This window comes from Embiotoca jacksoni, unplaced genomic scaffold (assembly GCF_022577435.1).
Source record: "Embiotoca jacksoni isolate LCO1_2020_lvr unplaced genomic scaffold, fEmbJac1.0.p SCAF_4, whole genome shotgun sequence".
Taxonomy (NCBI): domain Eukaryota; kingdom Metazoa; phylum Chordata; class Actinopteri; family Embiotocidae; genus Embiotoca; species Embiotoca jacksoni.
Window position 1 is genome coordinate 22160381 of NW_027185392.1, and position 27080 is coordinate 22187460.

Here is a 27080-nt window from a genome sequence, read left to right on the forward strand (position 1 = left end):
AGGGTACCAACAAGTTTATTATGCTTGTAATTATAACTTCGAAGAGGATCTGGATGTATATTAAGACAAAGATAGACATGGATTCAGATGATTCCAAAGGACTTTAAACAGAATAATTTATTCACAAAGATTATTCACAAAGAAGTGCCCATTGTCAAAAGAGGACATTCTGTATTTCTGTTGAACACCAAATTTCATTCTTCATCTCATATCATGTATGTGATAGCATTTGTTCTTTGTGTCCCTCCTCTCTCAGCTCCACAAGCAAGCAGACATGCAGGAGGAGAAGAATCGTATTGAGCGAGTGCTCGGCGCCATCGCTGCCCCCGACCTCATCCAGAAAGTCCTCAGCTTCGCACTTTCGGTACACAACCTTGTTTTATTTTTTTACGTTTTTTTTCGGTTTCCAAGGCAGACAAAAGATATGAAACACACCTCATTGTTTGTTAATTGCTATTTTTAACCAACATGCTTATAATTATAGTGGTGTGAAAAAGTGTTTGCCCCCTTCCTGATTTCTTTTTTTTTTGCATGTTTGTCACACTTAAATGTTTCAGATCATCAAACAAATTTAAATATTAGTCAAAGATAACACAAGTAAACACAAAATGCAGTTTTTAAATGAAGGTTTTTATTATTAAGGGAGAAAAAAAATACAAACCCACATGGCCCTGTGTGAAAAAGTGTTTGCCCCCTAAACCTAATAACTGGTTGGGCCACCCTTAGCAGCAACAACTGCAATCAAGCGTTTGCGATAACTTGCAATGAGTCTTTTCCAGCTGTGGAGGAATGTTGGCCCACTCATCTTTACAGAATTGTTGTAATTCAGCCACATTGGAGGGTTTTCCAGCACGAACCGCCTTTTTAAGGTCATGCCACAGCATCTCAATAGGATTCATGTCTTTGGATCTCAACATGATGTCTAGCTTTTGAGGATCTTTTGGTCGACTTCACTTTGTCAGGCAGGTCCTATTTAAGTGATTTCTTGATTGAGAACAGGTGTGGCAGGAATCAGGCCTGGGTGTGGCTGGAGAAATTGAACTCGGGTGTGATAAACCACAGTTAAGTTATGTTTTAACAGGAGGGGGCAAACACTTTTTCACACAGGGCCATGTGGGTTTAGATTTTTTTTTCTCCCTTAATAATAAAAACCTTCATTTAAAAACTACATTTTGTGTTTACCTGTGTTATCTTTGACTAATATTTAAATTTGTTTGATGATCTGAAACATTTAAGTGTGACAGACATGCAAAAAAATTGGAAATCAGGAAGGGGGGCAAACACTTTTTCACACCACTGTATGTGTTAGTTTAAGAAATGAGCCAAGTGTTTTTTGTTCTTTCTTTATTTTTGCAATAATTTAAAATTCTGATTGTGAGTCACATTAATTTAATGTGCTTGTATTCTGGCTAAAATATTACTGTAAAATAAAAAAAAAAATGGGGTTACTGTTTCAGCTTTAAAATACTGATTTATGCTGAATTTCCTGTGTCAAGTCTTCACCTAAAATTTGTTTTAGCTTGCTTTCGATACACACTGGAAGTTAAAATTAAATTGTAAACTGTTTGGTCACATAGACAGGTTTACAGAGTCTGATACGTCTTCCAGGTACAAACTAACTTTTCATTCTTCTGGATCTTTTTACCTACAGGAAGACGTTCGTCCACAGGACACGGTGTCAGTAATTGGGGGAGTTGCAGGAAGCAGTAAACAAGGCCGGAAAGCCGCCTGGAAGTTCGTCAAGGATAATTGGGAGGAGCTTTACAACCGTTACCAGGGAGGCTTCCTCATATCACGGCTCATCAAGGTATAAAAAAAATCTCCTACTTGTTCTGATTTACTTAAAGAATTTCCTGAGGTCATGTTGGTGTAATAATAATTTCTTTATTTAGGCATTTCTTTCTCCGGCACAGAGATCATGACTTTTAAATTTTGTGTTATTTTCTACAAAGGCAGCTGGTGTTTGAATATGCCTCTGTGTTTGTTTTGGTTTAATAATGTGGTGCTTGGTTTCAGTCACAATGCAGATACAGATTTTTTTCTTTCTGGTCAGCTTACATTCGTATTGTCTGTCTTTGCAGCTCACAGTCGATGGATTCGCAATTGATAAAATGGCTGCTGAGGTGAAGGTGAGAAGACGTCACATAACTCCTCACTAGTTGTTCTTTTTAAGGGGGTGATCCCTGCAAGGTGTTACTTTTAAGAAAGACAGTTGTTATAATGTAACATTTTGCTACTTAAACAAATGACTCTACTTTAATTGGTACAGACTCTGAAATGAAAACTGAGATTTAAATCAAGGGCTGAATGATGAACAACAAGCTCGGTAATCAATCGTCTGCAGATCAAGTTCAGGTTAACATTTTAACAAACTATTGCTGAATCACTCCTCAAGCAAACACAGCAGCATTAACATGTCATTAGTCGTGGTTCTGCTCAGTTTACCAACTGCTACAAATAAAAAATATCACTGAATGTATATTGTTTAATTGGAAACAAATACACCATCAGGAGGTAGCTGCAGGTTATTCGGTTTTTTATTTGCATTTTTGCCTTTTCATGTCATTGTGTGGAGATAAACAGGAAATGCGGGGGTTATGACTTTCAACCAATGAAACTAAGTAAAGTTGAATGCAGTTGCTATGTTCTGTGCTTAAATCATTGGCCTTCCTGGACACTTCAAAACTTTCAACTTCATCTGAGCGACCATCAGCTTCACTCTGTTTATCCCTTTTGTTTGCTATCCAGCGTTTGATTTCAGATTACGTTTCATGCGTCAACATGACATAGAATAGCTCTCCTAGCTTTACAAACCTATAATGTGTTAAATATCTTTTACAGATTACTGTACAACTATCTAAGGCATGAATTCATCTCTAGTCTAGTCAGTTTCTGTGTATGTATGGGAAATATACAGAGACGAGTTACCTTTGTATTTTTTCAAAAACCTGAAGCATTGTTGCAGGATTTCTGCTATTTTCTATAACTGGTTAATATGTGACCTTGAGAAAAATTGTTGGTGAAACAGGTTGTTATACTTGAGGTCCATTTAGTATCTGAGCTTTTGTTCATGTCACATCATCAGTGTGTGCATCAGCACATGGAATGTGCCCGGTTGGCAAAACTTTTTTAAATGTTAACATTTAGATTTCTTTTTTTCCTGGCAATTCTGTCCAATGCAACATGGCAAACTCCATCTGCTGCTGAACAGTCAGATTGTGGGAGTCAGTTGAAAACTCCAGAACAGCTAGTAAACAAACCTTGTAATTTTAGGGCTGGATTCCAATAGCAGTTCTTTTTTTAATCTGGTTTCAGATTGGCAAAATTAAGTTTTGACACATCTGAATCTCTCATCAGGAAAGGCCGATGTTGAAAAACATGCAGGCAACATCAGCAGCTTGTCTTTTATAACCACTGCTGATCGTTGTTTTTCTCCAGTTAAATGACCAACCTCAGCTGTTGTTAATGAATGTGTGACATGCCCGCTAAAACTTCAGTCTGTTGGTTAATGTGCTCTCTTACTTTACTTTGCCAAAGATTGATTGTGAATGAAAAGAGACATCACTCTGTAATATCACTCCAGTGGTGGAAAATAAGGAAAGTACTTTTACTTATTACTGTACTAAGGTACAATGTTGAAGTGCTTGTGCTTAGTATTTCCATTTTATGCTCCTTTATACTTTCACTCCACTACACTTGACAGTTTTTGTTCCTTAAAAGATGATTTGACACAACACAGATGATACAAAAATTTAAAATAAAAACACATTGTCAAAGCTTAAATCAGTCATTTCCAACATTTTGGGCCTTACAGTAAATGTTCAAATGATCCAATATCTCTCCAAAAACCTAAGACTAGAGGTGAAGCCCAAAAACAAAAGAATTTTGTAACAGAACTTTGCTTTTTCGTCTTTCCTTTCCCAGTCATATCTGACAAACCCACAGATTTATCTGCTGCCCCTGGATATAAAACTGGATAAAGTTTTTACATTTTACAAAGTTACACTATGTAAAATGTAAATTAAAACAGAATGCGGTGATTTGCAAATCACATAAACCCATATTTAGTTGAAAATAGACCAAAGACAACATATCAAACGTTGAAACTGAGAAATGTTATTGTTTTATGCGCATTTTGAATTTGATGCCAGCAACACATCTCAAAAAAGTTGGGAAAGGGGCAACAAAAGACTGGAAAAGTTGTGTAATGTTAAAAGAAAACACCTGGTAGCTAATTAGGTCAATCAACATTTGATGTTGTCTTTGGTCTATTTACAGTTGAATTTGGGTTTACTTAATTTGCAAATCACTGAATTCTGTTTTTATTTATATTTTACACAGCATCTAAATTTTTTGGGGAAACGGGGTTGTAGTTCAAACCAGCCTCATCTCCAGCAGCTACAACACTTACATGCTGCTTACACATTGATGCGTCAGTAATAATAATCTCTCTGTCAGAAAGACAGTAAAAGCAATTTTACCTCAACACTCTATTTTGCTGCTAGTACTTATGTGCTTTTACTTGAGTAGGATTTTTCATGCAGGACTTCTACTTGTAATGGATTTTTTTCCCATTATGTATCGGTTCCTTTACTTAAATAAACAATATAACTTCTTCCACCACTCCATCCCTCTATGACCATAAGTAAGGTGGAGAAATGATCAGCTGATCGCAGCTTACAGGTTTAGTTCAGAGCAGCATATTTTTTCTGATATTAGGGGGTATTGAAGATGACCCAGAGACTGATCAAGACAAGGAATTGCCACTACAGCTGTCAAAATATATCCAATTGGTGTCCCAAGAGAAGTTAGGACTGATAGGGGGATCTCATATTGTTGTCTCAGCTGCCTCAATCCTGCTGCTATAAACACAAAAGTAGCTTTCCAGGACAAATTTCTGATTTGGGAATGCAGAAGATCTCACAAACACACTCTCTTCTGAAACACATTGGCTTTCAGCTTTGTAGCCACGTCTGGAGACAAGCAAAGAGGTGGCAAGACTTCAGAAACCTGATGGAGGCTGAAAGTCTTTAGTTTGTCCAGAATCAGAACCGCTTCAGCTAAAAAAAACTCGGTTTCATTTGTCCATCCAGACTCGACCAAAATAACTATGTTTCAATAATTACAATCATGAGGTTTTGAAGTTACAGTGGGTCGTGTACAAGATAAGACAGCATGAACATAAAATGCATTAGTCTACGCTGAATTAGAAAAAAGAAACATTCTGACAGTTATAAAAACAAGTTTGATGTGTTTTGCTTACAATCAGAAATGGTTAGAAACAGTATGATTTTAATGTGACTTAATCTGCCTCATAAGTGCTGAGGTGTGTAATAGAAGATTAAACAGCTCTCCTCCTCTCTGTCCCTGCAGAGTTTCTTCGAGAGTCACCCGGCGCCAGCGGCCGAGCGTACAGTGCAGCAGTGCTGTGAGAACATCCTCCTCAACGCCGCCTGGCTGAAGCGCGACGCCGACGACATCCACCAGTATCTACTGCTGCGCAAAGCGCCCCCTGTCTGAGCTGCCAACCCCGCCTCCTACTCCAGCCCATACCCCCCCTTCCCTTCAGCGTGGACCTCCCAGCATCATAGCTGCCTCGGCTCCCCCTCACTACAGACCAGAGCAGGAGAGCAGAGCGTACTTACAGCAGGCTTCATTTCCCTAAAGAAAACTGTATGAAACAAGAAGACAAAAAGCCAAGAATTTAACAGTGTTGGAAACGCAAAGAGCCTCTTTTTATGTTAACAAGCAAAATATATTTTAGTTAGACAAGGAATGTAGTTTTACCCCCATTCTGCCCATGAGCAGATGACACAGCCAACAGTCAATAAGCAACGTAATTAAAAAGGTGCTCAGCAAAGTCAGAGAAACACCACAACCTTCCAAATAATCACTAGCTCTGCAAACACACTCTGCATTTTATGCCCCCGTATGCACACCTTCATCCACATCTGCGTTGTATCTGACAAAACTGTGAACCCCTCCCCTTTCTTTCCTGCTGCCACTCATTTTCAATATAGTATTCAGTTAGTTCTCTGTACAGTTCAGCTTATATTCACACTTTACTCAACTTCTCTTTCGGGGCGTTGTGATTGGGTGAAAGCAGGAGGCACCTGCGCAGAATGGGGTTAAAAACGATAGTATGTGTAATAGTTTCCAACAGCACTGATTCTCTATTGCTAATAAACGGTTAGGACGAGGCGAGCAGCGCCAGCATGGTACTACATTGTAAACTGTATAATGCAACCATTTTTGCAGATGTTCCTTTAAAAGAATTAATTGAAAAGTTAATGGCTACCTGTTTCTACCCTCCACCCCCCCCCCCCCCCAAAAAAAAACAAAACAACAACAACAACCCTTCAAGCTCTGTTCAAAGTTTGTATGGTTTAAATCATCCAAAAGCATATTTAATCCAATTCCTTTATCCACCACCCACAATGAAATGAAGAAACAGGTGTGTTTTTATAAAACATCAGATGCAGTGATTTATTTAAATGTTGAGATAATGTTATATATTGAGGAGAGGAAAAGAAAAAGATCACAACACTACTTATCGGGGCCTTTTCATTTTGAAGTAACATCAGGAAATGCCTCTTCATAAGGTTGAGTGTCCGATGAGGCATCGTTTGGACTTTGTGGCTGTGACGGAGCGACTTTGACTCCACTGTTGAACTTGGAAGCCTTAAATTGGTCAACTGGTTTGCAGTAATTAAGAAACACTGAAGTGGGGATAATAGGTGACATCCATATAACGTCAAATATATCTGTGACAGATTATGCAGACTTGTTGAGCGAGTATATCTATATAGAATTTACAATTTGATGTGTTTTTTGGAAACATACCGACCAAGTCATCCAACCTGTTGTTAAGACACTTTTCCCCTGGAAAATTTGTTTTTTTTTTTTTTTTTTTTCTTTTAATTTTCTTTTTCTTTTTGTTAAAAACTACAGTTGGTGTTTATTAAAGTGAAAAGAAATTCTAAAAACAAATGACATGAAATCAGTACACGCTGACTTTTATGAATGAGGTGTGAGAGTGCATGCCTGAAAAAAGATCTGTAATTTATTTTGAATTATTTCACACATTAACAGGCGCTAGGATGATGATATTGGGTTACAAGTGGATATAGGAGCTCTTAAACAGGGGAATAATATGTATATGTAACAGCTGATTTATACCTACGCAGAATAAAAGTGGTTACAGATGGACATGATCACAGGGAAAGTTAAAATACATTTTGGTTTAATAAGGTGTCTATGGAAATGTTTGGCACAGTTTGGCTTTAAGTTTGTCAACTGTGCCGAAACATTTACTTGTCTTTTTTTTAATGAATCTGACTTGAGTTCAACATGTTGAATGTGTTTGTGGTTCTGAGTTCAAGAAGAGGAAAAGCTGTCACCCAGGACAGCTTTGACCTCAGTGTTGCTAAGGCAAATGTAAATATGCAGTCCAATAAAGTAACACTTGATGATACAGCATCTGTCCCAACGGGACACTTCTCAGGTGCATCACTATTTAGAACCAGTCGTAGACATCCTCCTGCTCCCACTGCAGTAACGGGTGCATATGTAAGCTGTTCAGGTACTCTAGTGCTGGCCATAGTTACTTTGTTACGTCAAGTCTTTAAACTCTCTAATCAACTGAGAACAAGTCTTGATTACCAAAATGGCAGTGTATTGGAAAAAGGGGGATAGGAAAAGCATGGAGCAACGCAAGTGGGAATGTTGTTGTTTATGGTCGTTTTTTTTAACCTCTATTCAATCAGGGTGCTCTGACTGCTACAACCCTGTTTCCGGAAAAGTTGGAACAATGTGTAAAATGTAAATAAAAACAAAATGCAATGATTTGCAAATCTCATAAACCCATATTTAATTGCAAGTAGACCAAAGACAACATATCAGTGTTGAAACTTAAGCTTTTTTTTAGTTTTATGTAATATATATGCTTATTTTGAATTTGATGCCGGCAACACTTTTTACAAAAGTTACCACTGTCATCACCTCTTCTTTTTACAGCACTTTGTAAATGTCTGGGAACTGAGGAGACCAATTGCTGGAGTTTTGGAAGTGAAAAGTTGTCCCATTATTTTATAACAATTTCAGCTGTTCAGCAGTTTGGGGTCTCCTCTGTCATATTTTTCATTTTAATAATGCGCCAAATTTTTTAAATTTGAGACAGGTCTGGACTGGAGGCAGGCCAGTTTAGCATCTGGACTCTTCCGCTAAGGAGCCATGCAGTTGAAATACATGCAGAATGTCATTTGGCATTGTTTTGCTGAAATAAGCAAGGCTTTCTCTGAAAGAGATATGTGGGTGGCAGCATATGTTACTCCAAAACCCGTATATATTGTTCATCATTCATGGTTCCTTCCCAGATGTGCAAGCAACCCATGCCATGTGCACCAATGCGTCCCTGTACCATAACGGATGCTGGCTTTTCAACCGATAACAAGCTGGATGGTCCCTCTGCTCTTTAGCGTGGAGGATGCAGCGTCCATGATTTCCAAAAAGAATCTCAAATTTTTATTCGTCAGACCACAGGACAGTTTTCCACTTCGCCTCAATCCATCTTAAAATGAGCTCGGGTCCAGAGAATGCGGCGGTGTTCCTGGATTATGTTTAAATATGGTTTCTTCTTTGCATGGTAGAGTTTTAACCAGCATTTGTGGATACAGCGATGAACTGTTGTGAACACAAACAATGTTTTTTGGAAGTTCTTCTTAGCCCATAAAGTGATTTTCACTACAGAACTGTGTCTGTTTTTAATGCAGTGCTGCCAGAGGACCCGAAGGTCACGGCCATCCAATATTGGTTTTCGTCCTTGTCCCTTGTGTAGAGGTTTCTCCGGATTGTCTGAATCATTTAAGGATATTATGTACCGTAGAAGATGAAATCCCCAAATTCTTTGCAATTTTATGTTGAGGAAAATTTTTCTTAGATTTTTGCACTATTTACCCATGCAGTCTTTTCACAGTGATGAACCTCTCCCATCTTCACTGCTGAGAGACTCTGCCTCTGAAATGCTCTTTTTATACCCAATCATGTTACTGATCTGTTGCCATTTAACCTAATTAGTTGTGAGATGTTCCAACAGGTGTTTTTCCTAGCGTTACACAACTTTTCCAGTCTTTTATTGCCCCTGTCCTTTTTTGAGACGTGTTGCTGCCATCAAATTCAAAAAGAGCATATGTTTTTCATAAAATAATAAAATTAATCCGTTTCAAAGTTTGATTTGTTGTCTTTGGTCTATTTGCAATTAAATAGGGGTTTATGAGATTTGTAATGAGCAGATGAGCGTCCAAACTCTTTCGGAAACAAGGTTGTGCGTTTTTACCTTAACCTTTTAACACTCACTGGGGAGGTAGGTAGGTAGGTAGGTAGTTACTTTATTAATCCCCGGGGGGGGAATTTTTTTCGCTACAGCAGCATACAGAAGCAATAAGATAATAATAGAAAAGCAATAAAATAGCAGTAAAATAGCAGTATAAAATATAAAACATAAATATAAAATATAAAATGCACAGTAGATACAGTACAGTATATATATATATATTATATACAAACAACCAAGAAACACAGTCAACAGTGTTATTGTTATGTGATGGATTTTGCCAGAGGTGAGTTATTGTACAGTTATTGTACAGTCTTATTTTGCCAGAGGTGAGTTATTGTACAGTCTTATTGCAGTCGGCAGGAATGATCTCCTGTATCTGTCCTTGTGACAGCGGAGCTGGAGGAGTCTTTTGGAGAACGTCCTCCTCTGTCCCTGCAGCAGGTGGTGGAGAGGGTGGTCAGGATTATCCAATATGGATAATAGTTTGTTCAGCGTCCTCCTCTCCACCACCTTTTCCAGACTATCCAGATTGTAGCTGATGATGGAGCCGGCCTTCTTAACCAGTTTGTTAAGTCTGTTGGTGTCTCCGGCTCCAATGCTGCTCCCCCAGCAGACCACAGCGAAGTACAATGCACTGGCCACAACAGACTGGTAGAACATCTCCAACATCTCGCTGCACACATTGAAGGATCGAAATTTCCTCAAGAAAAAGAGTCGACTCATCCCCTTCTTGTAGACAGCGTTGATGTTGGTCTTCCAGTTCAGTCTGTTGTCGATGGACACACCCAGGTACTTGTACTCCTCAACCATGTCCACCTCCTCTCCCAGAACTCTCAGCGGTTGTGGAGCCGTCGTCTTCCTCCTGAAGTCGACAAGCAGGATACTGTATATTGTCGAATGGTATCGAAACTGTTATCAGCATTTTAAACGTATGGGCCACAGGGAAAATTTAGGGTTTGTGTATTTTCAATATTATATTAGATTATCATAAGCCAGTTGACATAAACTAAACCATGGCCAGGATTGTGTTTCAGTGTGGGAATAGTGGTTGTATGCAAGTTAATGTTTTCAGCCGTACTTTCCAGGGTTGTACTTTAAGTTTAACAAAAAATTGTCCCAACCTCTAGGTCAGAATCTTATACAGAACAAACAGACATTTTCTTAACTGTTTTATAAAGTTCAATAAAAAAAAAAGAAAAGAAAGAATACAATATAATCCATTGCATCACCACAGCCTTCATATGACCTTAACACTAAGATTTTAAGACTTAAACGTTTGAATAATATAACTTATCCTTGCTTGATTATTTCTCTTGGCCATTAAATCCAGTCTATTTGTACATTTTGTGAAGCTTGATTGCTGAGCTCATTGGCTCAAAGTGGGTGTCGTTCGCAGGTTGGCCGGTAGGAGGAGTGCGCGGTGTGCTGGCGGTGAGCCGCAGGAAAAGGAAGTGAACAACTGAACTTTGTTGCTTCTATGTTAAGTCGAAGATGCTGGCTAGGAAATGACAGCTGTGTGAGTAAACTGACTGTGTTAAATGGCTCATTGATATGTAGTATAATATATTACAATCATATCTTAATTATTAAGTTGTAGGTGATTCCGAAGCATCCATCATCTGTAAACCTGTGCGGATTTAGCTCAAAGCTTAACAAGCAACGGCAACGGTTAGCTGCGTTGATAGCAAGCTAACTGTTTTAAGAAGCTGGTCAGTTAGCTAAGCATGCAGTTAGCTGTAAACCTCATGCACTTTCTCCTGTGCACCGTGAGCTAACATGTAAACTGGCAACTATTTATTGGAAAGAACACGCATTTTGTATGTGTCAATATGATTTATTATATCATTATGTTGCACAGGGTTTTAAAACTTGTGGTTGAGTGTTGTGTTAGCAGATTAGCATAAACTCTAAAAACGAGCATCAGGTTATGGAGAGTGTTCAGATGGAAATGGTCGTTTCATGCGAATAAGTTCGTTTTAATTTGTCACCAGTATCTGGTTGGAAAGTCCCGAAGCTGGATGTCATAACGGGGAGTCTGTTGCAGCAGTTAACGTCTGTTTTCCTTCGTATCAAAGGTCAGATTCACCGATGCTGGACCCAGCAGGTTATTTTTAACTCTGCTTTCAGTCGGTAAATCACTGCTTTCTTTTCGAGTCAGCTTTAACTGCGCTGAGAGGAAGGCGAATATGTTTAATGTTTAACAGCAAATCTGCAGGTGTCCCTTCTGCTCTCTTCAGCTGAGACAAATACCAAACAGCTAGAAGTCACTAGTGGGTTTATTTGTAGGTTTCCTCCAAGTGAAATTATTTCATTTTCTTTATAGTTTCTTTGCCTGTAAATAATAAGGCTGGTATACCTGGTTAGTTGGCTACAAAAAGTTGCCTCAATTTGGTGGATAGCACCATGTTAATTAAGGTAACACGAGCGAGGCAATCAAAACATTTCAAAACTGCATGGAGCAAAGGGGGAAGCTATAACCTTCATGTGCAAGTTTTGTCACTTTGTCACACAGTGGTGAAAATGATGTATTTCCAGTGAGAAATGAACAGATAAACAATGATACAATGAACTCTCTTTTTTAAATTTAATAAAACAAGATAATATAAGAATATCAAGAATCACAAGAAGAATACTAAAAGAGTCCCATCCATCCATCCATCCATTATCTATACCCGCTTTATCCTGAACGGGGTCACGGGGGAGCTGGAGCCTATCCCAGCTCACTTTGGGCGAGGGCAGCATACACCCTGGACAGGTCACCAGTCTATCACAGGGACTAAAAGAGTCAAGAATCCCAAATCAAAGAATTACAGATTCAATATATTTCAGCTGAAAGGACAGACTCGTGCACACGTCTGACCCCACATACAGATACAGTCACACATTTGTAACCGAAAACCTGCTATTAAAAGCATAGAACAGGGAGCTCTTCTACCGTGAGAATGTTTTGTTTCCCTCTTCACTAGACACAGCTAAGCAAGCTTCTCGCACAAATATAATGTGCTTCAGCTCTGTTGAAAAGTTGCAAAGAATCATTGTAGCACATACAGTGAAGGAAATAATTATTTGATCGCGTGCCGAATTTGTAAGTTTGCCCACTGACAAAGAAATGAACAGTCTATAATTGTAATGGTAGGTTTATTTTAACAGGGACAGAATATTAAAAAAAAAAAAAATCCAGAAAATCACATCGTATAAAAGTTATCAATTGATTTGCATTTGATTGTGTGAAATAACTATTTGATCCCCTATTAACCAGCAAGAATTCTGGCTCCCACAGACCGGTTAGATTAGTCCTCTGGCTTTAAGAAAGTACTCTGAAACTCAACTCATTACCTTTATAAAAGACACCCGTCTCAATTCATTACCTGTATAAAAGATACCTGTCCACAGAATCGATCAATCAGATTCCAACCTCTCCACCATGAGCAAGACCAAAGTGCTGTCTAAGGATGTCAGGGACAAGATTGTAGACCTGCACAGGGCTGAGAGAGAGGAGAGGACTAATCTAACCGGTCTGTGGGAGCCAGAATTCTTGCTGGTTGGTGGGTGCACATACGTCTTTACAACCTCTGTTCTGGCCACAGCAATATGTAAACACTATTCCCAGCAATGATTACAGTGGCATCCCCCACAGACATGACAGTCTGTACCTGGCGCTTGTCCCAGAAAGGTGAGGGGCACTTGCACCTTTGTGGATGTGGATGTACTGAGCTTTTCTTCAAGCCATGGGACTGCACCTCTGGCTGCACACAGTGGGTCAGTTAGCTGGGACAGTGCTAATCAGCTAGTGGTGCAAAGGAGTCAGAGAGAGACAGTATCGTCCCCACCGCTTTGATCAAATACAGTTTCGGTTTAAATTTAATTTTTGGTCGGACACAATCAGTAATTTGAAGACAACACCTAATTTTTCAGTGTTTTGTAACTTTTTATTGTTAAGATACTTAGTCCATTTATCAATAATTATATGTGATATCATAAATCAAAAGTAGTTAGAAATATAAAAGAATTATTAAGGCCAATCACAAAGGAGTCTTGGAATTGTATTGAATATATCAGTCCACACTGACTCCAAGACCCTGGGATCCCTTGAGTTTTTATGCTTCAAGGGTTTTTTGTTTCGGCTTCCCGCCTGGTTGCATTCCTAGTTTCATGTTTTTGCCCTGAATGTACCACAGTTATAGATTCCTTTCCCGTGTCAATGTCAACGTCAATGTGATCTGTGCTTCGTCCCATTTTTCTAGGCTGTCCAGGTGACTGACTGACAGATGCCTTCACCATGATGCTGAGCTGCAGCATTCTGGTCGTTGCCCTCTTGCTGTCCCAGGCCACAAGCTTTTTGAACCCCTCAGAGGATGACAGCGTCCCGGAAGACTGGGTGCTGCTCCACGTGGTTCAGGGGCACATCGGGGCTGGAAATTACAGTTACCTGCGTCTCAACCACGATGGGAGAATTGTCCTGCACATGCAAAGCCTCAAGGGAGATGCAGACCTTTACGTGTCAGATAAAACCCTACATCCTAGCTTCGACACCTACAAGCTTCAATCGGCCACCTGCGGCCATGACGTAGTAGTGGTGCCGGGGGACTTCACGAGACCTGTGGGCATCGGCATTTACGGCCACCCGTCTCACCAAGAGAGCGAGTTTGAAATGAGAGTGTTTTACGATCAGACGGTGCCACAGGACCCATTCAATAAGGGCTCGTATGCTTCAGAAGACAGACATAAAGAAAAGAAATCCACCCGCGCAGCAGAGGAGGACTTTCAAGAGGAAGAGTCCATCTTTTGGACTATTCTGATTGGACTTTTAAAAATTATTCTTGAGATTTTGTTTTGAAACTCAAGTTTTTTTGTTGCTGCTGTGACAGGAGGCAATTTTGTTCTTGGCTTACTCAGCCAATTGTACACTGAAGAAGATGATTTCCTTTAATTCTTTAAGGATGAGAAAATGTTGCACCAAACCCCAGGGAGAAATCTGGCATTTTAATAATTGCTTATTTGCAATCAAACATACTGTGCTGGATTCACGAGTGAAACCTGACCCATCACAAAATGTTTCACAAAGTGTGCATGTTTGGCAAGTGAGCAAGTGAGTAAATCTAAAAGGGTAATCCCTTTTAGATTTAACAGGGTGTTAGAGAATTACATTTATTGGGGTGAATCTAATGGTCTGAATGTGGGTCTTTGTGATTTTTCTTTATTTGACTGCAGTTTAACCAAAAGGACAAGAGGAGCCCATTTCTGGAGTCTTAAATGATAGCTGTGGATGCTGGAAGTTTATCTTAGGGCAATGATCAGTATGTGTCAGTCACTGTAATCATTCCTCCTCTGTGATGCGTGAACTTACCCCATTATAAAGCGATTACATTGTAAAAGATGGCCGTTAACATCTGCAGTCCCCTAAAGCTGATTAGAGGCTTCATCAGTATGTTTCAAATGAACCACCTGTAAAGGCAAAAGTGTCAATACCTCTTTTATAAAGTGATAAACCCTTCTCAGACATGCTGCCCTTTCCATTAATCTAAAAGCAATTTAATGCACACAGCTCACTATCCAGGAAGCCACAGTTCTGCATCCTATTAAATTCACACACAAGTTTACAACATGTCGACATAGGGTGGGTTTGTGCACACAAGAAATGACTTGAGTAGATGGGTCGTTTTGTCAAACAGTCTCATGTCTGCTGAATTTCAGAATACAATTTTTTCATAGAATGAGGACTGCAGATTGTGTCCGCTACTGCATCTCTTTGACAGTGTAGTTGTGCTTTTAAAGATATTGCATCAAAGCTGGGATAGAGAGGATTAATGATTACAGTGATAAATAATTTAACATTCATAAATTGTGTTATCAGTGTATTGAGATCTACTTAAAAAAAAAAAAAAAAAATCCGAACCCATCCTTAAACTTCTCATAAATCTCAAATCATGCAATAGATTACTGATGTGGCTGACTCTCTCCTCGGCCTTTGAATGAATGAAGCCACCTGTCTGGAAGATCTGTGCGGGTTTTAAATGTCCATACAAACCTGGCAAGATAGGGCGGGTTTATTGTTAGACATAAAGACAGGAAAGAAGACCTGAAAAGGTTTTAAAAGTAAAAGGATGACAATTTCCACCAAAGCAGATCATTACGTTTTTCATTCGCTGTTTACAGAGATGTTTACACCATTTGAACTCAAATGGACGTCTGATTTGTGAAGACATTGTTAACAACTTGTTAAAATGAGTAGCAAGATTCTACTTAGTTTATTGATTAATTTTGTTTTGCCTGTTGGACAAGCTTCAAGCTGATTTATCACCTCCAGCGCTGGAGATCACTTCTGAGTAAACTTGTTACCACTGAGCAGAAATGTTCAACAGTGCCTTCAGATCAGTCCTTGGAACAGCCAAGCCGTGAACCTGTTTCAAGAGATGATTTATTCAGGTTTTAAAATAAAACAAAACATTGTTTTACATCTTTTGTCTCATTAATCTTCGTTACACAATTGTGTAAATGGCTTAAACCAGTTTTTTTTCTTTAATTGTTTGCATCAAAATCACATGATTTTAAAGTGACAATCAGTCCATTCTTTTTGGCGGCAGCTGTGGTAATGAGGGGTAATTACAGCTGTGTTTTTGGACTTCACTTTCCATAGATCCATTGTCCCATGGGTGACATCAGTCAATTGGTAATTGAATAGCAAGCCTTTTGTGTTAGTGCTACCTACTGTAGCCTCTCTGACAGAACAACCAGGGCAGGGTGATGGAAAAATGTGTAACTAACTGCATCGTTGGCGATTTTACCCGGCAATACACAGCAACACTGCTTTTATCATAGAGCCACTGGTTCAATCACCGTTGCGTTATCTCAGTTGGCAATGGATAGGTTGCAATAAACTAAATACCACTCACCTCCCTCCCATGCAGCTGTGAAAGTCTTGACAAACACTCCAGGCCCTCTCCAGAAAAAATATTTAGTTTTGTCTAATCAGACATGTAGAAAAATGGTGTAAGAGTTCATTCTAAAGTAACGAAAATGAAACCACATGAATGAAAATATAATTGTGAATAGTATATTCCAGTTCTTCCCATATATGCTCCAAATACACAGATATATCTATCTATATATATCTCCAACCGATTTTCCCCACTCGGCGAAACACCCGCTGAGAAACCAACTCTGGTTATTGGAGACTCTATTTTGCGGAACGTGAAGTCAGCGAAACCAGCGGCCATAGTCGGATGTCTTCCCGGGGCCAGAGTCATTTGTCTTCCCGGGGCCAGAGCGGGCGACATTGACTCAAACCTGAAACTGCTGACTAAATACAGTCAGATTGTTATTGACGTCGGCAGTAACGACACCCGGTTACGCCAATCGGAGGTCACTAAAGTTAACGTGGAATCGGTGTGCAACTTTGCAAAAACAATGTCGGACTCTGTAGTTTTCTCTGGACACCTTCCTAACCGGACCAGTGATGATATATTCAGCCGTACGTCTTCACTTCACCGCGGTGGTGTCCCGCTAACAATGTGGGCTTCATTGACAATTGGAATACTTTCTGGGGAAAACCTGGTCTGATCCGGAGAGACGGCATCCATCCTACTTTGGATGGTGCAGCTCTTCTTTCCAGAAATATGGCCATGTTTCTTAACAGCCCTAAAACCTGACATCCCGGGTTGAGGCCAGGACGCAGAGCTGCAGTCTTACAGCTCCTCTGCAGCTTCTTTAGAGCTGTCACTCACCCAAAACCTTCAACATCCTATACCCAGACCACCTATATTTAAAAAAACTCAAGAAAAGATCTATCAATAAAAATGTATTAAAAATTGATCCTACCAAATCAATGGATCAAAAAAAATCTGACAATTAAAAGCGGACTATTAAATATCAGATCTCTCTCTCGTCTAAATCTCTGTTAGTAAATGACTTGACAACTGATCATCAGATTGATTTACTCTGTCTCACAGAGACCTGGCTGCAACAGGAAGAATATGTTAGTATAAATGAAGCAAATCTTCCCAGTCATATTAATTATCATATTCCTAGAGATTCAGGCCGAGGAGGAGGAGGAGGAGGAGGAGGAGTGGCAGCAATCTTCCACTCAAGCTTATCAATTAATCCAAAGCCGAAACTTAGTTATAATTCATTTGAGAGTCTGACTCTTTGTCTCTCGCACCCAAACTGGAAAGCACAGAAACCGATTCTATTTGTTGTTGTTTATCTCCCACCTGGTCTTTATTCACAGTTTCTAACTGAATTCTCTGACTTGTTATCTGATTTAGTGCTGACTTCAGATAAAGTGATGATAGTGGGAGACTTTAACATTCATGTTGACATGGACAACGACAGCCTCAGTTCTACTTTTAGCTCATTATTAGATTCTATAGGCTTTTCTCAGAATGTAAATAAACCCCGTCACCGTGGTAACCACACCCTCCATCTGGTTCTGTCATATGGAAACTGAAAATGTAATAGTATTTCCTCCAAACCCTGTTTTGTCGGACCACTTCTTATGAACATTTGAAGTTACAATAATGGACTACACAGCATGTGGGTATAAATCCCACTACAGTAGATGTCTGTCAGATGATGCCGTGGCCAAGTTTAAGGAAGCAGTTACATGCTTATCCTCTTCGATGCCGTGTGTTAAAGGAGTGGAAGACATCTACGTTGATCTTAGTCCCACACAAGTGGATCATCTGGTAGAAAACACTGCAGTATCTCTGCTACAACTCTAGATGATGTTGCCCCTCTGAAGAAGAGAGTCATGAATCCGAGGAAGTTGTCTCCATGGTACAACTCAGAACTACGCTCTGCTAGGCAGCGACCAGACAGCTGGAAAGGAAATGGAGTTCCACTAATTTAGAAAAATTTCACCTGGCCTGGAAGGATAGTCTAATATTATATAAGAAAGCTCTTTGTAAGGCCAGAACTTTATATTATTCATCATTAATAGAGGACAAGAACAACCCCAGGTTTCTTTTCAGCACTGTAGCAGGCTGACAAAGAGTCACAGTTCTGTTGAGCCCTCTATTCCTTCAGCTCTCAGCAGTAATGACTTCATTAACTTCTTTACTAATAAAATTCTGACTATTAGGGAGAGAATCGGGCAGACCCTTCCTGACACCATCACTGATGAGGAAAAAAAACAAACTACCAGCTCTTGCATCAAGAATCTCCTCTATTACAGTTGTGTGTTTTGTTTTTTTGTTTTTTTTTTTCTTTCCCGTTTTGGTGCCATTCATTGTCATTTAATTGTGCAGCCACCACTGAAGACGTCTGTCATGAATTTGCTGTAGTGGTCCCCTTATTCTTTTTAATTTCAAACACAACAGCCCTGGAAGCAACTGTAGGACCAGATGTAAACTTGGAAAATGTCTCTCTTGTTGAGCTCTCTGAGTTAACTAGAATTATTTCTTCATCTGGATCCTCTAGCTGTCTGTTAGATCTCATCCTAACTAAAGTTTTTAAGGAAGTCTTTCCTTTAATTAATACTTCCATATTAGATCAGATCAATCTATCTATTGTAACCGGCTATGTACCGCAGGCTTTTAAAGTGGCTGTAATTTAACCTTTACTTAAAAAGCCAACTCTTGAGCCAGCTGTTTTAGGAAACTACAGACCAATTTACAACCTGACGTTTATTTCTAAAATCCTTGAAAAAGTTGTTGCAAATCAACTTTTTGATCATTTACAAAGGAATGATCTGTTTGAAGATTTTTAGTCAGGCTTTAGAGTTCATCATAGCACAGAAACAGCTCTGGTGATAGTTATTAACGACCTTTTATTAGGCTCAGATAATAGACTTGTCTCTGTACTTGTTCTTCTGGACCTCAGTGCTGCTTTTGATATGATTGAGCATACGATTTTATTACAGAGATTAGAACACATTACAAGGATTAAAGGAACTGCATTAGATTGGTTCAAATCCTACTTATCAGATAGATTCCAGTTTGTCCATGTCAACAATGAGTCTTCCAGACAAACAAGAGTTAGTTATGGAGTTCCACAAGGCTCAGTGTTAGGCCCAATACTTTTTACTTTGTACATGCTTTGTACATGACCAGGAGATGTCATCAGGAAGCACTGTATCAACTTCCATTGTTATGCAGATGACACTCAGCTATATCTTTCTATAAAACTAGATGAAACTAATCAGTTAGTAAAACTTGAAGCCTGTCTAAAAGACATGAAGGCCTGGATGACCAAAAACATCCTGCTTCTAAATTCAGACAAAACGGAAGTTATTGTACTTGGTCCGAAACACCTCAGAAACTCTTTCTGTAATCACTTAGTTACTCTAGATGACATTGTCCTGGCCTCCAGCAAAACTGTGAGGAACCTTGGAGTTATATTTGATGAGGATTTGTCCTTTAGCCACCATATAAAGCAAATCTCCAGAACTGCCTTCTTTCATCTACGTAATATTAATAAAATCAGGAAAATCCTTCCTCAGCGTGATGCAGAAAAACTCATTCATGCGTTTGTTATTTCTAGACTAGATTATTGTAATTCAGTTCTGTTAGGATGTCCAAATTACTCATTAAGAACCCTGCAGCTGATCCAAAATGCTGCAGCAAGAGTACTGACGGGATTTAACAAGAGAGATCATATTTCTCCAGTTTTAGCTTCTCTTCACTGGCTTCCTGTGAAATCAAGAATATAATTTAAAATTCTCTTGATGATTTACAAAGCTCTACATGACCAGGCTCCATCATGTCTTATAGATCTATAAGATCTCTAAGACAGTTCTATAAGAACCATATAATCCTAGCAGAGCACTTCGCTCTCAGTATGCTGGTGTACTTGTGGTTCCTAGAGTTTACAGAAGTAGAATGGGAGGCAGAGCCTTCAGTTTTCAGGCTCCTCTCCTGTGGAACCAGCTCCCAGTTTGTGTTTGTGGGGCAGAAACCCTCTCTAGCTTTAAGATTAGACTCAAAACTTTCCTTTTTGATAAAGCCTATAGCTGGGGCTAGCTCGGGTAGACCTGAACCAACCCTTAGTTATGCTGTTATAGGCCAAGGCTGCTGGGGGACCTCGTTACATGCTGAGCTTCTTTTCTTTCCTCCTACTCTTTAACTGACTCAGACCTCACCATCTTTTTATCTCCCATATATTTTTCTTATTGTCTGTTGTCTCCATTCAGTTCCCTCGCTCATGTATTTTCTGTTTTCTTTTGCAGATGTCCCGTCATGGAGCTGCATGTCTCTGCCCTGTGCTTGTCATCTCCACCAACAGTTCTTCTCTTGTATCTCTATGCTGTCCTTTTCTCTCTCTGCTCTCCTCTCACCCCAACCAGTCGAGGCAGATGGCCGCCCACCCCTGAGTCTGGTTCTGTCGGAGGTTTCTTCCTGTTAAGAGGGAGTTTTTCCTTCCCTCTGTTGGAGGTTTTTCTCCCTGAAAGAGGAGTTTTTTCCCTCCTAGCTTATGTGGGAATTGTTGAATTGTTGGGTTTCTCTGTATAATATTGTAAAGTCTTGCTGTAAGGACTTTAATGTGTTAAGTGCCATGAAATAACCTTTGTGATTTGGCGCAATATAAAGTTGAATTGAATTGAATATATACATTATATATATATATATAATATACAATGGTGTGAAAAAGTGTTTGCCCCCTTCCTGATTTCTTTTTTTTTTTTTGCATGTCTGTCACACTTAAATGTTTCAGATCATCAAACAAATTTAAATATTAGTCAAAGATAACACAAGTAAACACAAAATGCAGTTTTTAAATTAAAGTTTTTATTATTAAGGGAGGAAAAAAAATCCAAACCCACATGGCCGTGTGTGAAAAAGTGTTTGCCCCCTAAACCTAATAACTGGTTGGGCCACTCTTAGCAGCAACAACTGCAATCAAGCGTTTGCGATAACTTGCAATGAGTCTTTTACAGCGCTGTGGAGGAATGTTGGCCCACTCATCTTTACAGAATTGTTGTAATTCAGCCACATTGGAGGGTTTTCGAGCACGAACCGCCTTTTTAAGGTCATGCCACAGCATCTCAATAGGATTCAGGTCAGGACTTTGACTAGGCCACTCCAAAGTCTTCATTTTGTTTTTCTTCAGCCATTCAGAGGTAGACTTGCTGGTGTGTTTTCGATCATTGTCCTGCTGCAGAACCCAAGTTGGCTTCAGCTTGAGGTCACGAACAGATGGCCGGACATTCTCCTTCAGGATTTTTTGGTAGACCGTAGAATTCATGGTTCCATTTATCACAGCAAGTCTTCCAGGTCCTGAAGCAGCAAAACAGCCCCAGACCATCACACTACCACCACCATATTTTACTGTTGGTATGAGGTTCTTTTTCTGAAATGCGGTGTTACTTTTACGCAAGATGTAACGGGACACACACCTTCCAAGTTCAACTTTTGTCTCGTCAGTCCACAGAGTATTTTCCCAAAAGTCTTGAGAATCATCAAGATGTTTTCTGGCAAAAATGAGACGAGTCTTAATGTTCTTTTTGCTCAGCGGTGGTTTTTGTCTTGGAACTCTGCCATGCAGGCCATTTTTGCCGAGTCTCTTTCTTATGGTGGAGTCATGAACACTGACCTTAACTGACTTGAGGCCTGCAGTTCTTTGGATGTTGTCGTGGGGTCTTTTGTGACCTCTCAGATGAGTAGTCGCTGCGCTCTTGGGGTAATTTTGGTCGGCCGGCCACTCCTGGGAAGGTTCACCACTGTTCTGTGTTTTCTCCATTTGTGGATCATGGCTCTCACTGTGGTTCGCTGGAGTCCCAAAGCTTTAGAAATGGCTTTAGAACCTTTTCCAGACTGATAGATCTCAATTACTTTCTTTCTCATTTGTTCCTGAATTTCTTTGGATCTCGGCATGATGTCTAGCTTTTGAGGATCTTTTGGTCTACTTCACTTTGTCAGGCAGGTCCTATTTAAGTGATTTCTTGATTGAGAACAGGTGTGGCAGCAATCAGGCCGGAGTGTGGCTAGAGAAATTGAACTCAGGTGTGATAAACCAGTTATGTTTTAGCAGGAGGGGGCAAACACTTTTTTCACACAGGGCCATGTGGGTTTGGATTGTTTTTCTCCCTTAATAAAAACCTTCATTTAAAAACTTTATATATATATATATATAAGTAAATATTGAAGAAATTGTATTTTCTTGATTCCTGTTCTGGGTTTTGTACCCTCATGGTTGAAATGCACTTATTGTAAGTCGCTTTGGATAAAAGCGTCAGCTAAATGAAATGTAATGTAATATATATATATATATATATATATATATATATATATATATATATATATGTATATGTATACACACACACACACACACACATATATATATAAAGAGAGATCATCTCAGTTTTAACTCAAAATTTGACCAAGTCTGTAATGCAATGAAAACACAACATTTTTAATATATCTGATTCACATGTCTGTTATTTACAGGAACATACCCAGTGAACAGCTGAGCAACTGTTTTTTTCTACCCCAGAGTTGTCCAGGTTTGTCTGTTTTATTATAGTAACTCTGAAAGTCATGAACAGACACACTTAGCTTCACGTTTGTGTTCTCAAAGACCAAATATACCCGCAGTCAAGTGTGTGACAATCCGGCCTTCAACATCCTCATGTCAGTCTGGGGGCCAGCTCGACGCTGTTGATTCTCAGCACCGTCTGAGGCTGGATGACCATCCTTTTGCGCTGGAACCGGTGTCTCCTCCAGAACCGCATGTGGACTTTGGGCCAGGACTCTGTCTTTTCGATCACGGTGGCCTCGACCCGGACTAGCTCCCTACCGAGCATAGGCCTGCCGATCAGGGTGAAGTCCTCCGCCCCGACGAGCAGCACCTTCTCCATTTTGATCCGCTCTCCGCATTCTGCCTCGATGTGGTTCTCAATCATAATTAAGTCTTCGTCGGTGACCTTCCACTGGCGGCCGGCGAAGTGCACCACTGCGAAGAGCCGCCCGAAGTCCTGCCGTTTGATCCGCTGGTTCACAGTGCTCACCACCGTGGCATGTCGGTTCCGCTCCTCCTCTGCAGGGACCGAGCGCGTCTGCTTCGGCCACGGAGGCCTGGATAGCGAGGTCTGGGGTAGCAAGGCCCCACTAAGAGAGCTCTGTGTTCGGACGGCAGCGGGGAACAGGAGATGGTGTCCGGGCAACAGCATGCTGTACGTCCTCCATAGTCCCCCACACCCTCTGCTCGTCGCCATCTTGAAAGAAAATGGACGCTTCTTCTTCTTTATTTCCGGCAGACTTAGACACGATTTAGTGTATTGCTGCCCCCCACCGATCTGAAAAGGTCATTGCTCCTTTTCTCCATTTAGGTCTATATATTATAATATCGACCTGAAAGTGTATTACTTCCTCTGATTTTGAAGTTTTCCATCACCCAGCAGTACTTTAAGGGAAAATTTCTTAACCCCCAGCTTTCCAAATTCAATAAAAAAAAAAAGTCCTCATCTCCCCTGCATAGAGCAGTCAATGCATCACAATGTGCTGCACAGACTTCAAGACTCCACAGTCTTCACAGTTTCGGTCTCTGTCCTTTCCCACAAGCACCAGTCTACTTTGCAAGTCCACTTTGACCCAGCCTAGAGCCATGTTAATTTGACTTCATCTCTCCAAGGCATGTTCATTCTGCTGCCTGGTTTCAGAGAAGGTTGGATGTTGTACAACTTTCTTCTTTTGCTGTCTGCGTCCCACTCTCATTGTCATTTGAGGTTCAAGCTCCCACTAATGATGTTGAGCCCTCCATTTTTCCAAATGACACCTGAACATCTACATTTTCCCTGCCCAAAATTGCCTTAGCTACTCTATCTGCCACTTCATTACCCTCAACCCCAATATGTGATGGCACCCATAAATAATCTACACTACACTTTTGCTTCATTTAAGTTCATTTAACTGCAATTATAGGTTGTTGATTTTTTTTCTTTGTTCTCTGGAGTCCAGTTTAATTTTCTATAATATAAGAGTAGTTCTTTATAAAGTTTTGTTTCCCCTGCTTTCCTACCCTTACTCAGGTTTTTACTAAAAGTTATAGGTTGCTTCCTGATAGCGAATTTTTGATATTCCTATTTCTGTATCAAAGTAGTAATTGTATTATAATTTTTTATATATCAACAATTTTTTTTTATATATATTGTTTAAATATATGTCATTCGTTAGTAAGTTGGCATTAAATTTCAACCCGGTATCACGGCAAACCGTGAAATAGTGACTCATCCAGCAAACTATGAGATAGCCACACTTTACGCTGGCACAGTGTGAAAGTTACGTTTTCCTGTAGTGGATGAAAATCAAACGTACTGCATGCCAACAGCCATATGAGTTACAGGAAAATTTTACTTTTAGCAATAACACATGGTTGAGGTTACTAAATAAGCAGATGGTTGGGATTAGGAAAAAAAATCATGGTTTGGTTCAGGAGAAAAAACACAGTTAGGGAAAAATAAAAACATGGTTGGGGTTAGGAAAGAATATGGTTGGGTTAGGAAAAAACAAATGGTTGGGGTTTAAAAAAAAAAAAGCTTGAGCTTCTCTTGCTGAGATTTTTGAAATACTGTGTCCTATGAAATTCTCCAACCGAAAGTAACTTGAAATGGCTTTTTCCATGTGTTACGTGTTGTGTTTTTTCCACTCCTGCCCTGCCTTTTTTGTTCTCCCCTCAGTTCTACTTAGGTGTCATTCAGTTGTTTGGGTTCCACCTGTGGGAGCCAGTCATGCTGCTTCCAATTGCAGGCTGGCCAATCAACAGAGGGAGAGCAAGGAACAAAAGCAGGAAGCCTCAGAAGTTAGGACAGCTCTTGATTTGGTTGTTTCTATCAACAAGGACACTGAATGTTAAGGTTTGTAGTGAGAGGGTGTGGACAGTAGGTGAGTCTGGGGTACCCTGTACATTGGCACACGTGTAGTGCTGTTTTGTGTCTAGAAACACTAGATTTATTGGTCAGTGCTCCCTCTGTATTTGTGTTTTGGTCAAGTGACATTTAGAGAAGCTAGAGGAGCAATTTTGTTTGTTGTTCTGTTTAAGAGATAGGTAGTCAGGATTAGTTTTGTTTTATTGATTTCAATTGTTTGGCATGATCACACCTGTCCCATCCTCTCCCACTTTATGTAAGAGTGAATGAAATAAAAATATTGTTTATTGTTAAAAATTCCACCTTGAGGTATCTGTGTGTTTGGGCTGCTTTAGGTTGTCCCTACTAATCCCCTGAGCCATTAGGGATGTAACACCATGTCATTTATACTAAATCCCAACCAGGAAACATGATCGTAAACTCTTAGTTTAAGCAGTACCAGTGCAGTTTTGTGCTGAATTTGAGCTTCTCTGGCTGAGATAATGCTGTTTTTGAAATGCTGTGTCCTGTGAAATTATCCACAGAAAGTGACTTGAAACACCTCATGCCAGGTAATTTATTCTAATTCCCCAAATTCTGACCAGGAAACTTGGTGGTTTTGTGACTACACAGCCTTTTTATCCCGCTTCCTGTATGTCAAGACAACATCACACATTTTGATTTGCTGCAGTTAAGTCATCACAGGATAGACAGGTTTTTTTTTAATCTGTTTTTCCAAAGGCCGTGAAGAAAGCAAGGATGGCGGTTTTCATGGGTCTGTGTTTGGTGAAAATCAAACTGTGCATTTGAGTCAAGTGCAGGTTAATGTCACCATCTTTGCTGCTAAACCTATTCGCAATGGGAAAAATTGCAAGCTGCCATTAAGTCAGAAGCTGGGTAGATTTGTGAAGAATATGATGGGAAAACAAATGAAGCTACAACGAAAACTGGTGAGTACTTATAATTGGGTGAAGACGATGTGAGGCAATGCTCAAAGAGTATTTGCAAGTTATGGTTCAATTTTAAGCAATTCTGGAAGTCTCAATTAATGTGTGGCTCAAAGAGATGTGACAATCTGTGGCAGTGTTGACCAACTGAAGCCCAAAGATGACTGACACTGTGACTGAAATAACTTTCATTTACAGCACTGTGCAGCACTCCCAACAATACAAGTCAAGAAGACTGTGGTGGTACGCTAGCACCACATACAACAATTCTAAGTGAAACTTTAGCTTCCTTTCTTCACTTAATGAGTGGGACATCTGAAAGTTGCATTGAAATAAAATATATTTGTTCATTCCCTTGCATGTTAAAGGCCTAACCTGTATCCTGCATAGTTTACTGATTAAGTTTATTTTCTAAGGTATTTTGAAATATCAAAACTTTGGACTACCTCTTGGCATTGGTGACGTGTTCCACATTGTACCATAGAAACATTCTCTTTGCCCCACATTTTGATCTTTGGGCTCTGGTGTCAAGAAACAAGATAGGAAAGGGGAAGGAAATGAAATGAAATGTGGAAACAAGCAAGGAAAACAGGAAATGAAAAAAGGAAAGAGTAAAGAAAACCAGGGCATGATTGAAGGGAAGTAAAAAAAAAAGAAAAAAGAGGATAACAGGAGACAGGGTTAGGAAAACAAAGTAATGACAGAAGGAAAGGAAACAAGGAGAGGAAAACAGAAGGCACGGTTAGGAAACAAAGTAATGAAGCAAGGAAATGGAACAAAGGGTCAAGGAAAGGAAACAAGGAGAGGAAAACAAGAAACAGGGTTAGGAAAACAAGGTAATGAAGCAAGGAAAGGAAACAAGGGGTCAAGGAAAGGAAATAAGGAGAGAGAAAAAGGAAAGGAAACAAGAAAGGAAATGTGGAAAGAAAACAAGTGAAAGATACAAGGGAAGGAAACAAGGAGAGGACAAACAGGAGACACAATTAGGAAACAAGGTAATGAAGCAAGGAAAGAAAACATG

At 39.8% G+C, this 27080-nt stretch overlaps 3 protein-coding genes across 4 annotated transcripts in view; 2 read left to right on the plus strand and 1 right to left on the minus strand.

The window, feature by feature from the left end:
- Positions 1–9231, plus strand: part of npepps (aminopeptidase puromycin sensitive) — a 31578-nt gene extending 22347 nt beyond the window's left edge. Inside the window, exons 20-23 of the mRNA XM_069166707.1 lie at positions 257–364; positions 1652–1807; positions 2082–2129; positions 5374–9231. Coding sequence (XP_069022808.1) covers positions 257–364; positions 1652–1807; positions 2082–2129; positions 5374–5520 — 459 coding nt within the window. The 3' untranslated portion in view covers positions 5521–9231. The remainder of the gene's footprint in view (positions 1–256; positions 365–1651; positions 1808–2081; positions 2130–5373) is intronic.
- Positions 9232–10771: 1540 nt separating this feature from the next.
- cunh6orf120 (chromosome unknown C6orf120 homolog) lies at positions 10772–15789 on the plus strand. 2 transcript variants are annotated; one of them, XM_069168019.1, is made up of 3 exons: positions 10835–10850; positions 11326–11409; positions 13579–15789. In XM_069168019.1, exon 3 carries the CDS (start codon positions 13614–13616, stop codon positions 14169–14171), a length of 558 nt encoding a protein of 185 aa, XP_069024120.1. In that variant the 5' UTR covers positions 10835–10850; positions 11326–11409; positions 13579–13613; the 3' UTR covers positions 14172–15789. The 2 variants fall into 2 exon arrangements, with proteins under 2 accessions (XP_069024119.1, XP_069024120.1); XM_069168018.1 differs by lacking the exon at positions 11326–11409 and having other exon boundaries at positions 10772–10850.
- Positions 15790–22660: 6871 nt separating this feature from the next.
- Positions 22661–23506, minus strand: mrpl21 (mitochondrial ribosomal protein L21). Its single transcript, XM_069167093.1, has one exon. It carries the CDS (start codon positions 23481–23483, stop codon positions 22896–22898), a length of 588 nt encoding a protein of 195 aa, XP_069023194.1. The 5' UTR covers positions 23484–23506; the 3' UTR covers positions 22661–22895.
- Between the last annotated feature and the right edge of the window lie 3574 nt (positions 23507–27080).